The 14,580-nt window shown below is 40.1% G+C and overlaps 1 protein-coding gene across 15 annotated transcripts in view; it reads right to left on the bottom strand.

Moving 5' to 3' along the window:
* LOC122552384 (voltage-dependent P/Q-type calcium channel subunit alpha-1A-like) overlaps window positions 1-14,580 on the bottom strand; it is a 662,051-nt gene that overhangs the window by 262,771 nt on the left and 384,700 nt on the right. For all 15 annotated transcript variants that reach the window (XM_087983287.1, XM_087983286.1, XM_087983285.1 and 12 more), the window contains one exon: window positions 8,183-8,286. In XM_087983287.1, the coding sequence (XP_087839413.1) occupies window positions 8,183-8,286 (104 nt within the window). The remainder of the gene's footprint in view (window positions 1-8,182; window positions 8,287-14,580) is intronic.

Below are 14,580 nucleotides of genomic sequence, written 5' to 3'. Positions count from 1 at the left end.
GAAATGGTTGTAGGCACTGGATATTGCAAAGGCTGACAAGATTCCAGCAGTAGTACTGAAGATGTGTGCTCAAGAATTTGCCATGACTCTAACTGAGCCAGTACAACTCCAACACTACCATACAATGTGGAAAATTGCCCAGGTATGTACTGTACACAAATGTAGGGCAAATCCAACCCAGGCAAATACAGCCCTGCTAGTCTACTCTTAATCATCAGTAATATAATGGAAAGTATTATCAACAGTGCCATCAAGAGCACTTGCTTTCTGATAGCCTGTTCACAGATGTTCAGTTTGGGTTCTGTCATGGTTACAGCTTCTGACTTCATTACAACCTTGGTTCAAACATGGCCACATTTAACTAAGCGTGGCACCAAAGAATCCTTGCAAAATTAGAGTCAATATGAATCAGGGTAAAAAACCTGGCACAAAGGAATATTTTATGGTTATTGAAGATCATTCATCTCAGCCTAGGACATTTCTGCAGACTTTCCTCAGGTTACTTCACCAAGAATTCAAATACAGAGGATTATCTGAATGAAACGGGCGGGGAGTATTTTGTCGGATAATTGAATATTCAGATAATCGAATGTCGGATAACACAGTTTAACTAAGCATCTGTGTTACGAAGATGTGAGTGTAGTGTACCTTTAAGAGAGTTAAAAACTAGTGGAACTATCTGACAGTACCAAGTGTTCTGAATAAGACACAATGTAACATGCGGCCCAGCAGCTAAGGTAGGTGGTTGCCTGGAGACAAAAAACAAATTTGAATTAGGCCAATCAGTTTAAATTATACCCCCCAAAAAAACCAAACTCCAATCAAGTTTGAATTTAGTATATTGACAATATTAAAAGCAAATGACACAAACCGATGTTTTGGGGGTATAAGACCAGGAAAAATTGAACAGTTGAGAGAGAACTGCCAAAAGACCAACAAGTGTAGGCTGCTAGGGAGAACTCTCTTGAGAGGTACCTGTCTAGAGAATGAGTTTGCACAGAGAAAAAATATCGACACCGACCTGGAGAATAAATCTACAAAGGGAAGATTCAACAGCTGTTTGGTTTTGAAATTTGACTTTTGGTAAATCTTAATCAGGGGTTTTATTGAACTTGTATTATAGAAGGGAAGGAGTTGTAAATAGTTGTTAGTTAATTATTTTCTGTTATATTTTAAGAAACAAAGTTGTTAATTTTTACTTTAAATAGTTCTTTGCCTCTCAGATTTTCATAGATTACTGCACAGGGTAAATCGTTTCTGTGTTGCTGATTTAAATTAAGCAGTAGGGTTTACCCATGTCGTAACAACTGGAACCTTCCGATCTTGTCAGAGAATCTAACATTCGGATAATCGAAAGCTGGATAATCGAGGTTCCTCTGTACATTAGTTAAATATTATTTCTCTTCCAGGATGTCATGTTGGCTTTGTCTGATTACATAGTGGTTTTCTAAGGACTGTCCTTAGTAATGGATTCTAGCATTTTTCCTATATCAGACTTTAAGATAACTGGCTTGTGGCTTTCTGTTTTCTGCCTCCTGCCTTTCATGAGTAAGGGTGCTACATTGCTCTTTTCCAACATCCTGGGACCTTCCCAGAATCTAAGGATATTTTGAAATGTTATAAAAATGATAAACAAAGGCAATTAACATTATTCCAGCCAGGGGCTATAAGTAAAGGGTCAGAAATACATAGTGCAAAAGTATTAATAATGCTAATGATGAAGGGAAGGCAGGTTGATTTAGGGAATAATTATCCTAGGTCTGTAAAACTAAACAGATAAGTTACTCTGAAGTAAATTGATTTTTCCTGCGGATGGAAATTTACACGTTACATACAAAACAATTGCCATTTCACTGCTGAAAATACCTCTATTTATTATATTAATTCAATTTTTGAAAAGACTCATATACTTGCTAACTCTCTATTTCTTGAATTTTCCTTACTTCAAATCACCAACTCAAAATATCGTATTTTTAGCATTTTTACTGCAAATGGAAAATGTAATCACAGAATATAATCAGTGAAGGCGCACGTAAGTATTTAGAGTAACGTCATGGATTTTGAAACAAATTTTTGTTATTCAACATAGATAAATTCCATGTAGCATTGCTCCTGGTTAGTTAAAATAAGGTAGGAATTAATAGGTGCTTTTCAAATTGGCAGGCAGTTACTATTGGGATGCCACAGGGATCGGTGCTGGGACATCAACTATTCACAATATATATTAATGATTTAGATGCGGGAACAAAATGTAACATCTCAAATTTTGCAGATGATACCAAGTTGGGTGGGAGGATGAACGGTAATGAAGTTACAGAGATCCTTCAACATGATCTGGACAGGTTTAGTGAGTGGGCAAATTAATGTCAGATGCAGTATAATGTGGATAAATCTGAGGTTATTCACTTTAGAAGTAAAAACAAGAAGATAGATTACTACTTGTAAATTTGGACAGGGAAGTGTGCTGTGGGACCTGGGAGTCCTTGTGCACCAGTCGCTGAAGGTAGGTATGCAGGTACAGTAGGTTTAAAGAAGGCAAATGGTATGTTGGCCTTTATTGCGAGAGGTTTCATTAACAGGAGCAGGGCTGTGTTGTTGCAGTTATGCAGGGCCTTAGTGAGGCCCCCACACCTAGAATATTGTGTGCAGTTTTATAACAGGACGAGACAGGATACATGCAGAGAGGATATTCCCCATGGTGGGTGTGTCCAGAACCAGGGATCACAGTCTGAGAATTTGAGGGTAGACCCTTTAGTGCGGAGATGAAGAGACATTTCTTCACCCAAAGAATGGTTAGCCTGTAATTCATTACTACAGGAAGTAGTTGATGCCAAAACATTAAATGTATCTAAGAGGTGGCTAGATGTAGCACTTGAGGCAAATAGGATCAAAGGTTATGGGGAAAAGCAGGATTAGGCTATTGAGTTGGTTGATCAGCCATGATCGTGATGAATGGCAAAGCAAGTGTTCTATGCACTGATTTGTTAAGAAAGCAAAAACCTTCGCATGTTTACAGCACCCTTCATATCTGCACACCATTACAATATAGAAAAATGGAATCCACTGGGGAGAATATTCCTGGCCCTGTGGAGATGGGTTAGGAAACGGAACTGGGAGGAAACTAGGAAACCAGACAAGGGACAGCTACTCATATTTTTGACTCGAAGCAATTTTTTGTCTGAAGTTCAATAGTTACCTGAAGGTGGCATTTCAGCAGTAGATTGGGGGGGTGGTGGTCAATCAATGTCTCCTCTCAATCTTCTTCATGAAGCCACAGGGATAAATGAAGGCTACAGCTGTGATAATTGTCAGTCCTGTGCTTCGATTCCCCTCTACAGTGCTGGCCTGACAGCTGTAGCTAAACATTTTTAAAAATTTGCAGACGTTTTCAGAGAGGTCTCCATCTTGAGTTGTTTTGCTTTCCCGTACTTGCATCAGCAATGCTCATCTCTCCTGAGGGACTGCAATCTGTCTTCAGTTTTGGATCCTCTGACTGGGCCTTCTGTTTTATGAATTGTCACTGATGGTAAGTCCAGAGACAGCTTCCTAATCGGTTGCCTTTCAGAAAATTGTAACACTGTGTGGCCATCCAACACCACAGGGTGGAAAGCAGAAAGTTCTGAGGTGATAAAAGTTTATTCACTGTCTGCATTATTGTGCTATGATGCCTGATGATGGATGTGTCAACTCAAAAGAAGAAAGTTGGTCGTAAGAAAGACAAAAGTTATTTTATTTTCCAGGACAATCATTACAAATTAATTGGTTCTAGCAAAGGAAAGCGAAGTTCAATCTCAGTTGAAATGGTCCAGTCAATAGATTTCTGATGACATATGCAAGTATGTAAGATATGAAGACTGTCTGCTTGTGGGAAAATGTCATTCATCCTTCATGGTTAGAGACAAAAAAAACTGCAGATGCTGGAATCCAAAGTAGATAGGAAGGAGGTTGGAAGAACACAGCAAGTCAGACAGCATCAGGAGGTGTTGAAGTCGATGTTTTGAGTGGAACCCTTCTTCAGGACTGGAGATCACCTCTTACAAATCTCACTACACATTGTGTATAGAGAGGGATGGATTAATGCCACTAAATGCTATTGGTTCTTGGCTACAAAAAAAACCCTACTCAAAATCAAGCACTGGTAGAAAAGATACGTCCACTTATGGAAAACTGCCATTATGCACCAATATTCACAAAACATTAACTGTGTTGCCATTTATATATTATCTGTAGTGTCTATTGTTAATCAAGTCAGTTAAGCTGCTTGGGACAACAATTGAATGCATCATTAACACAATAACATCTAGTACAGAACATTTTGGAGGAGAAACTTTTCCAACAGCACTGAGTCTAGTGGGCAAAGTCCAGGTAATGCTGTTATGCATCAGAAGAGGCAGCTAAGGACTTTGCAGAGAAAGAAATGCCCTGAATAAAGATCAAAGGTGAAGACAGAGACCAAAGCTTCTGTTATACATGTTAAGACTGATAGAAGGGAAGGAGCTGCTACATAGCTGTCCCAACCTCTAGTACTATTTTACTCAAAGGCCAGAGAAGATGGATGAATGAGAATGATATCCATTGAAGACCCAGACAACATATGAAGTGATCAGTGGGGATCCTGAAGATAGCAGTGGATGGGAATTCTGAACAAAAGAAAAGACAGCACAAGCTAACCCTCATGTTTCACTACTATTACATCTGATTTCTTCCAAGATTATGAAGTAGAATTCTTTCCTTAGTGAAACATCCCAAGGTGTCCTTACAATGGGATTTGGATATGCAGTAAGTTTGAAGAAGGGGACCAGAGGCTGAACATATTGGTTTTTGAATCTTTTGCAAGTAGTCAAAAATATAACAAAGTAAAGGTTTTGGGGAGAACTCAGAATGCGACTGCAAGAGGGATCTGTACAACGAGAAAGAGACCAGCCAAACACTCTCTCATATAAATTCAGCAACTTAACTGTCTGTTAAGATTGCATAGTTCAGTGAAATCCTCAATTCTCTCCCACATCTCTTGCCGTGACTAAGTCCTTTTGTAGTGTAGATCACAAGGTAGTCACCTGCAACTGTTTCCTCGTTGTGTAAAGCTGATGTTAATCTTTGGGCATTTTGGTAGGTTCATTCATCTTAACTGATATCAGGTGGAGTCTTCACTTACTCCACCCTGAGTAATAAATTTACATTAGAGATCATTTGGTGTGATCAGTCAAAAATCATAAATAATTTCTCTCCTTTCTAACTGCAAAGCACTGCAGTTATTTGTAACACCTTACCATTTAGGTTAGATTATACAACACAAACTAAGATCTGGAGTTGGTTATAATGGATGCTAGCTCTTCAACTCAACCTTCACTCCACTGACTGTAGCAGTCAGAAGAACCTTTAGCAAAGAAATTGCCAAAATATTATTTCTGCAATAATCAAAGTTGTTCAGGTTCAATGCATTATCCAACATTAATCTGGTCAACCATTTAACTCATTATTGATCGGATTAACTTAATAAAACATTTGTTGGCTGCTAACCTCAACTGATTAATTGTTGTTCTTCTGCTTACACTCATGCTGTTGCATACCACTGTTTCTTAATAGGCAGTTGATAAAATGTTACTCATATAGTGTTTAAATTTATGATATACCACCAAAATGTAAGGCATTAGCTTCTTTATTACCTTCAACACATGCAAAAGATCTTGTGAATAAGCATACTTTGCACAATTATAAATCTCATCCTGTGTATATTTTAATATTTTAATCTGGTGGACTGCTTGCACCACCTGTCCAAAGTCCCTGTGAGAGGCTTGAACCATATTTCATCATTGCCACTGAGCCGCAAAGACTGCTCTTGGCAGCTGAGCACCTGTAAGTTATGGCAGCTTCATCACTAAGCCAAAAAAGAAATGATATTTTGTGGGGAGGGAATCGGGAATTGTGAATTGTTATGGACAAACTGGAAGATAGTTTGGAGCAGGATTTCTTCTGATTCCACAGAAATCCCAAGCCAAGGAATGCTTCTTCATCCACCCATTATACCCTCCATGTCAACCTGTGCCATTGTCCCACTTCCCATGGCCCTTAATGTTCCTTTGCCAAGATATGCAACACCACTCACACAACCCAAAGCCCCTCATTCCCCCATGACAACCTACACCACTCTTCCCACCAACTATGACCCCTCATATCCTCCATGTCAACCTATGTCCCTGCACCAAACCTCTATGACGTTTTGTAGCCCTTCTGCCAACTCATGCCAGTCATGTGTCTTCAATCAAAAGAACTGAGGCAATGATGCTACTCAGCATTATCCTAAATTTCCATTGTCATGGGGAACAGTAAGCAATTGATTCAGTTCACTCTACATATAATTAAGTGGCATTTCTCTACAAAGGCTAAAAGCCCTGACAAAAACCCCACTATCCTATTGTAATGATGAAGACCTGAAAATTAGCTGTTCCCCAATCAAGCTGTTCCACTGCAGTATGACAACTCCCTGACAATGTGGAATATTGTACAAATACCAGCCTTCTCCTAATCATCAGCAATCAAACAACACCAAATCATGGTAATCCATTCACAGATATTCAGCTTGTATTCCAACAGAACAAAGGCTCCAGACTTCACTATATCTCAAAACAGATACAGATGAAAGAGTTTAATGCTAAAGGAGAAGTGAGAGTAGTTACACATATTGGTCATTGTCTTGGAATTCTCCATTTATGGGAAAACTATAAGGGCTATAGTAATTCAAGATCCACCATCTTTATGGGGAAATATGCTTTCTAGTTTTTTTCCCACATTCCAAGAAAAAAAAGTCCTTCAACAATACCCAAAATGTTCTGCAGATATCTTTAAACCTGTGATCATTTTCTTCTTGTAAGCCATAGCTTTCCTGCTGTTTATAGTTGCAAACACTAACTTTTCTTCACTTGTCCTTGTCTATTTTTATGCTACAGGCATTGATTCTTGCTGGGCTGCTCCCTATTAAAATCAGTATGGCACTTACATTTGACACCAGCAACCTAACAAACTCTTTCTTCAGCGTGCTGGTTAGGAAAGTCATTAATGTGTTCTCTGCTGCTGTCAAATGCAAGCCAAACTTTACTGGTCAATATTCCTATTGAAATTTCTAGAGCTCCCATGTGCTGAAAGATTGACTTTTGTGGGAACCTTGTAAATAGGGTGTGAACCATTTACTCAAAAAAGGCACATTAATGCTCTTCTGTAGGATAATGTATACCCGATCAGTTTATTGTTTGATTATTTCAAACCGACGTATCAGCCCAAGGCTACCATATGTGTTCCTGAAAAGTGCCCAATCTTCCTCCAACTATCTTGAAAGAGTAAGATTACCTTAAAAACTTGTGTAACAGGCAAAGCTAGCCTTTGCATGCTACTACTATGCAGTAATAACACAAATGGTATTTTTCATTAACAGACTGTCTAGCAAAAAGACATCCTGCCTATCACACAAATGAGTAATGTGGCATATAAATTTCAGCAGTAGTGTAATGCCAAATGTATAGGCTGTATGTCCCAAAGTTTGGTGGATGATCATTCCTTTTGCCTGCTCACAATAGGCAGAGTACTGACTGCACTCAATCCTGCATGCTGGCAAAACTCAGAACATAGTGTCCAACACTAAATGTAGATCAGCGATTGGGTAAACTTGCTCAACAATCTCAAGTATACTAAGAACTATACTAATAACCAATTTTAACCATTGTCAGGCTTGCAATGTGGCTCAGCAATGCTTGCTAAAAGCTATGTGCAGGGTCTGGTCCTCTGCAGGCAAAGAGAATTTGCTCAGACATCTATTTCCATTAAACAGAAGCATGGGGGATTCGGGGTAATTATTCCCTAATGCACTCACAACTATACATCTTGACCAGTCACAGTCAATTTGCTTTTTGAAAAGTTTAAACAAAACAAAGTTGTAACTATTCCCTTGTACATTTTTCATTCAATACCTTGACCAATCAGAGTCCACTGGCCAAACAATCAGCACTTTGTTTCTGATACAGTATAAATTGCTACTCTCTTTGAAATTTGGCATTCTTCTGTCTATCCTGAAGTATGCAAGATGAAAAACTTTGACAGCAATCTCTTTTTATTAGCATACCCAAATGATCTAGAAGTTCAGGGTTGAAATTTTCTAAAGCAAAATATAGATACACAAAGAGCTACTTACCCTGACAGGACACCAAGGACAAGATTCAGCATAAAAAAGGAGCCAATAATGATGAGGGGGATAAAATACAACCAGTTCCAGGTGTTTCCTAAGGCATCATTGCTCTGAAAAGTAAAAACAAAAATAAAATTAGCTGCCATCTTGTGTTAGCACAGGAACTGCATTCCTTTCTCTCTCTCTGGTATCAGTATTCAGCAGTTTTTCTCTCCCATATATAGGAGAGATGTTTTCATAAATATGCACAGTTTTTCTCTCAAACAGGAAGAAAACAAGGGGAGAAAAAGTGGAGACAGCTGAGTTTTTAAACCTTCGTCTCTGTCACATCCACTCTCAATATTTCTATTACCTGCACTGCCATGAGTTGATCCATTTTTTCCTAACAGAATTGATTTCACTTTAAAATCATGTAGGGGACTCCAATATTATGAAGGTTTTTGACAGTTAAGACTAAAGACAAAAAGATTTCCACCTGCAGGGAAAGCCAAAACTAAGAATCATAAATATAATACATATATGGTAATCACTAATCAATCCATAAAGAATTCAGAAGAATTACTTTTTCAAAATGTGGACATCTGAAATAGTTGAGGCAAATGGTATGACAGCATAGATGTACTTAAAAGAAATCTAGGAATCCCTGGGGTCCCTCCCACAAATTGGTATTCCATTTTGGAGGCTGATGAGAGCACTGGTTCCTTCAGGAAATGCAGACAGAGCCAAGTTTCTGGAACCTCAAGCAGCCTGTCTGTACAGGAGGGGACAAAGAGAGGAAGGACAACAGTAATATGAGATTCTATAGTCAAGGAAACAGATAGTCAATGTCATCATGACTGCAAGATGACTTGTTGCCTCCCTGGTGTAAGGTCCAGGATGTCACCGAACAGCTGCAGGGAATCCTGAAGTGGGAGATTGATAAGGCAGAGGTCATGGTACATGTTAGGACCAAGACACAAGCATAAAAAGAGGGATGAGGTCTTGAATTCAGGGACCTAGGCAGTAGACTAAATGTCAGGACCTCTCGAGTTGTAATCTCTGGATTACTCACGGTGCCATGTGCTAGCAAGCTCAGAAACAGGAAAATAGTGGAGATGATTCAGTGACTTAAAATTTGGTGTGGGAGAGAGGGTTTTAGATTCTTGGATCACTGGGACCATTTCTGGGAAAGGTGGGATCTGTTAGCAGAATAAGGGCACAAAATCAAGTCAAAGGAAGTGCAGCTGTACTGATTTTCAAGGAGTATGGCAAGACTGGATGGTCTTTAGTTTAATGCCTGGAGTACTCCCAGTAAAATGGATGAGTTAAAGGTGATGATTGACATGTGAAAATGCAATATAGTAGCCATCACATGGGATGGGAACTCAACATTACAGGATAATGAATCTTCAGACAAGAAAGAGGAGGGAGTAAAAGAGGAGGAGGCATTGCATTATTAGTTAAGGAGCCATTTACTGCAGTAAGGAAAATGATATCTTGGAGGGGGCATCAAATGAAGCTTTGTGGGCAGAATTTAGGAATAAAAAAGGGGCAGCCACATTGCTAGGTGTCTATAATAGACTCCCAGAGAGTTGGTAAGAAATTGCAGAACAAATTTGGCAAAATTCATGCAGGTGTGTAAAAATAATAACAAAAGGGTAATTACAGGTGGTAATATCAACTTTCCCAATATTACGTGGGAAAGAGAGAGTGTTGAGGCCTAAGATGGAGTGAATTTCTTGAAATGTGTACAGGAGAAACTTTGAAGCCAATACATTGAAAGCCCAACAAGGGATGGAGCTGTTCTGGATCTAATTCTGGAGAATGAATGTGGTTAAGGTGGTAGTAGGGGAGCATTTTACTGACAGCGATCACAAAATAGTGCAATTCAAGCTTATTACGAGCAAAGAAATAGACAAGTTGCAAAACGTTTTGGATTGAGGAGAGTATATTTTAGTAAAATGAGGCAGGATCTGACCAAGGTAGACTGGGAGCAGCTATTCGTTGGAAATCTACAAAAGTGCAATGGGATTGTGTGTTCAAAAGTGTACAAGCACAACATGCTCCTTCTGGGGAGATAGGAAGGAGTAACAAGCCCAGAGAACCAATGATGACCAGAGATATTTGGGATATGATGACAAGGGAAAGACAGGCTTTTAGCAGGTACAAGGGAACAAATTAGCGGAGGCATTAGTGGAATACAGGAAGTGCAGGGTGGAACTTAAGAAAACAATTAGAAAAACAAAGAGGGCATATGAGAAAGCTCTGGCTGGTAAAAGTGAGAGAAATCCCAAGATATTCTATGTCAGTGGGACGAGGATAACCAGAGAAACAGTAGGGTCCATTAAGCACCAAGGGAGCAATATGCAGGTGGAGAAAGAGGACATTGGTAGAGTTTTGAACCAATACTTCACATCCGTCTACACAAAAGAAAGTGAAGAGGATATGGAACCCAGGGGGAGACACTGTGAGGTGCTTGAGCAAATTGACATAGGGAAGGACAAGGTATTGGAGATGTTGGCAGGCATAAAGGTGGTCAAATCTCCAGGTCTAGATAAATGTCTCCTGGCTGCTGTGGGAGGCAAGGGAGGAAACTGCAAGGACACTAATCGAGATTTTTAATTCCTCTGTGGCCTCAGGGGTGGTGTAAGTGGACTGCTGAACAGCTAATATGGTTCCGATATTTAAGAAGGGTTGTAGAGATAAGCCAGAGAACTACAGACCAGTTAGTCTCATGTCAGTACAAGGGAAACTATTGGAGAAAATTCTGAAGGAGAGCATCTATCTCCATTTGAAGAGTTAAGGCTTAATCAGAAATAGTCAGCATAGCTTTGTCAGAGGGAGGTCATGCCTGACAAATTTGATTGAATTTTTTGAGGAGATGAACAGGTGTGAAGATGCAGATAGTGTAGTTGATGCAGTTTGTAAAGACTTCAGCAACGCCTTTAACATAGTACTACATAGGAGACTTGTTAAGAAGGCAAATACAAATGGGAGACAGGCTGGAGGCTGAAAGAACACAGCAAGCCAGGCATCAGGAGGTGGAGAAGTAGACGTTTTGGGTGTAACCCTTCTTCAGGACTTGGGGTATGTGTAGGGGAGCTGCAGATAAAGGGGATGGCGGGGGCAGGGTGGTGAAGTGGGGATAGGTGAAGACGGGTAGAGGGTACTACCTGGTTGGTCAATGGGAGGTGTGAAGAGAGGAGGCAGAGGTTGGTGGCAGAGAGGAGTGCAAGGGAGGGGGAGGGGGAGGGGCTGGGAAGGGAGTCGGGGATGGGAAGGGAGGTTATATGAAAATGGAGAACTCAATGTTGAGTCCTCCGAGCTGTAGGCTGCCCAGGCGGAAGATAAGGTGTTGTTCCTCCAATTTGCAGTTGTCCTGCGGATTCTCTATATTCATCCTTGATGGCCCAGGTTTAATTTTGAATCTGAAACATTACACAGTACTGGAAATGTCAGACAAGTAGAACTTGAACTCATGACTTTCTGACTTAGAGGTGAGAGTGCTACCAACACAGTTGAAACTTTATTGCTGGAACAGCACAGCAGGTCAGGCAGCATCCAGGGAACAGGAGATTCGACGTTTCGGGCACAGGCCCTTCTTCCGAAACGTCGAATCTCCTGTTCCCTGGATGCTGCCTGACCTGCTGTGCTGTTCCAGCAATAAAGTTTCAACTTTGATCTCCAGCATCTGCAGACCTCACTTTCTCCTGCTACCAACACAGTAAAGGTTGAAGGAAAAGACATGAATGAGAATAGTGATTGACCATGCTTAACTTATAAAGAAGGAGAAAATGAGGACTGCAGAGATGCTGAAGACCAGAGTTGAAAAATGTGGTGCTGGAAAAACACAGCAGGCCAGGCAGCATCTGAGGAGCAGGAGAATCGATGTTTCGGGCATAAGCCCTTCTTCAGGAACTTATACAGAAGCCAAGGAAGATGATGAAGGACATTGCATTGTGGTCACAGTCACAAGAAATATCATTTGTGTTATTGACGAAGCAAGTCCCAGTACTGGGGACAGGATGGAAACCACACTGATGGGATGAAAATAGACAATGATGGGAGAATATGAGCAGGTCTATGGCTTGATGACCTGTTATTAGTGCTCTACTACTAGGTAATTTTTTTTTTAAAATGGCCATTTGAGATCTTTGCAAATAGCTAAGACCAAGAAATCTCTCATGAGAGAAGTCTGGGCCCAAACCTGAAGTTGGCATGACATGTCAGAATATCAGCATTTGGATGGTTAGTTTTTGAATGCTTTGTCTCTCAAAGGAAAAATTCTGAGTTCAGCATCTTACCAAGCAAAATTAATAAAAACAGCTTTGCTGGCTAGTGTACAGCAATCTCATTTTTTTAACAAGTGATACTGCCGATCTTACGGGAAACACAGATTGATTTACTGGCTACATATCACACATCAAAATCTCTGCAATTCCATAGTATCTCTTAATAAAATTTCCAAGGAACAACAGTGCTTCAAACTCCAATGGGATAACAATATTGCTGATCCTGGAATATTTACCAAACTGTTACCATATATAATAGTTTATACTGAGCAATGTAAAGACATTTCAAGTTACGTACTTACTGATTTGCTCCTGAGAACATTCACATTTGAAAAAGACAATAGCACCATGGAAATTTACAGCACAGAAGATAACCATTCAACCCAACATGTCCATACCAGCTGAGAAAACACTGGTTCAAAGCCTTGCAAGTGACAGCACTTCAGGTACATTGGAAACAAGCTGTAGGTTTCTGCCTCCATCATCAAATGGGCAGCAAACCCCAGGCAGCAAGCAGCCTCTGCGTGAAAAAGACTTTCCTCAAACTTTCCCTACAGTCCTTCTATAATCACCTTAAATTTGTGCCCCCTGGTGTGTAACCTCTCAGAAAACAGACCTTTCCTGTCTACTCTGTTTAAGCCCCTCATTATTCCTGGAATGGTTGCATTCTGCTATGATGCAAGATTAAGGTGACTAGGCCTGCACTTTCTTGATTCTACAAAAATGACATGCGATCTCATTGAAATTTACAAAATTCTTAAAGTGCTAGATAAAGGGGACACATAAGGCATGTTTCTCCTAACTGTGGAACCCCGAGAACTAGTGGACACAAGCTCAAACGTAACTTAGAGCTGAGAATAAGAAGGAACCTTGCTACTTAGAGGGTGGTGAGTGTAATTTAATGAACACATGTTTTGAAATGCATGATGAAGCAGTGTATTAATACAACGTTTTCTTAAACTTAGGCTCATGATTGAATTTACTTCAATATTGCATCAATGGGGAATACCTGAATTTGGAATCTTGAGACTGTTATTCTACGCTTGAGACATTGCCCTCATGACTAAGTGAAAAAGGAACTGCAATTATGAGACAGGATATTGTATCTCTTCCAATGAGTCTCAATAATAAATGACTGGAATCAGTCAGAACATTCTGCTGCCTTAGATCCATGGTGACAAAAAACCTGTCTCTCAATGAAGTATTCAGTACCACCTGACTCCACATTCAGAAAGCATGAACAGTTAGCCATCTGCCAGTTACCCAGTCCAGATCATTATAACTTCCACATTGGCTGGAGCTACCAATCCATCAATTACCACTATCTCCCAACTAAATTGCCCTAATCTTTCAACCTAATTGTCCTCCTTCACAATTCTTTTTAAATGTTTACTTAAGCACCATAGGATGACTTTCAAGGAATTCCGAAGCCTCAGTCATACAATGGGAGGAGTCATGGTCACTGTAAAGACATGCAGGATGTATCAGTGGCTAGGTTAATTTATAAAATGATTTTAAAAATCAGGGTAGAAAGGGAACCCTTTCCAAGTAGATAGTTGGCGCCATAAGGGCTACTTTCTCTGGCCATGGCTGCCTCTTTGGACCATCAAGCCTCTGGTTCCAATGGTTGCCCAGGGTTACTTTAGTGTGATAGCCTCCATTTAGCTTGCAGCTACCTCAACATCAGAAAATGCTGACTGTGCTGTTAAATTGCCCTGAATTGTGTTATTAGTTATGCTATGTTTTTGAAATGGGCAGCCAATCCATATTTAATCCCACTGCTGGTAAAACGCCTCAGTTTTGGGACCAGGTTGGAAGAGCCAACTTAACAATTCCTTAAATTTACTGTCACCATTGCCCCTCTGCTTCCTGGAGAGGATGTGAAAACCCTGACATGTTTTCCAGAATTTATAACTGAGGGATTCTATCAGTCAATATTTTCAGGGGAATGCCCATGCAAATGCGTTCACATTCAAAGGTTAAATAATTCCACAGAGGCTGGTATCCCTCATCAAGTCACCTTTTATTTACTCGAGCACTGCCTCTTCTGAGTCAGCTACCAGAGTGGCAGAATCTCTGACACTTATTTTTGCCTGTCAGCCAGGGCTGCCTGATTGAACCAGGTTAACAGTC

Source organism: Chiloscyllium plagiosum, unplaced genomic scaffold (assembly GCF_037043375.1).
Source record: "Chiloscyllium plagiosum isolate Xiang-an unplaced genomic scaffold, Cpla_swu_hap1 HiC_scaffold_45, whole genome shotgun sequence".
Lineage (NCBI taxonomy): Eukaryota > Metazoa > Chordata > Chondrichthyes > Orectolobiformes > Hemiscylliidae > Chiloscyllium > Chiloscyllium plagiosum.
This window is presented reverse-complemented; position numbering and strand designations above follow the sequence as displayed.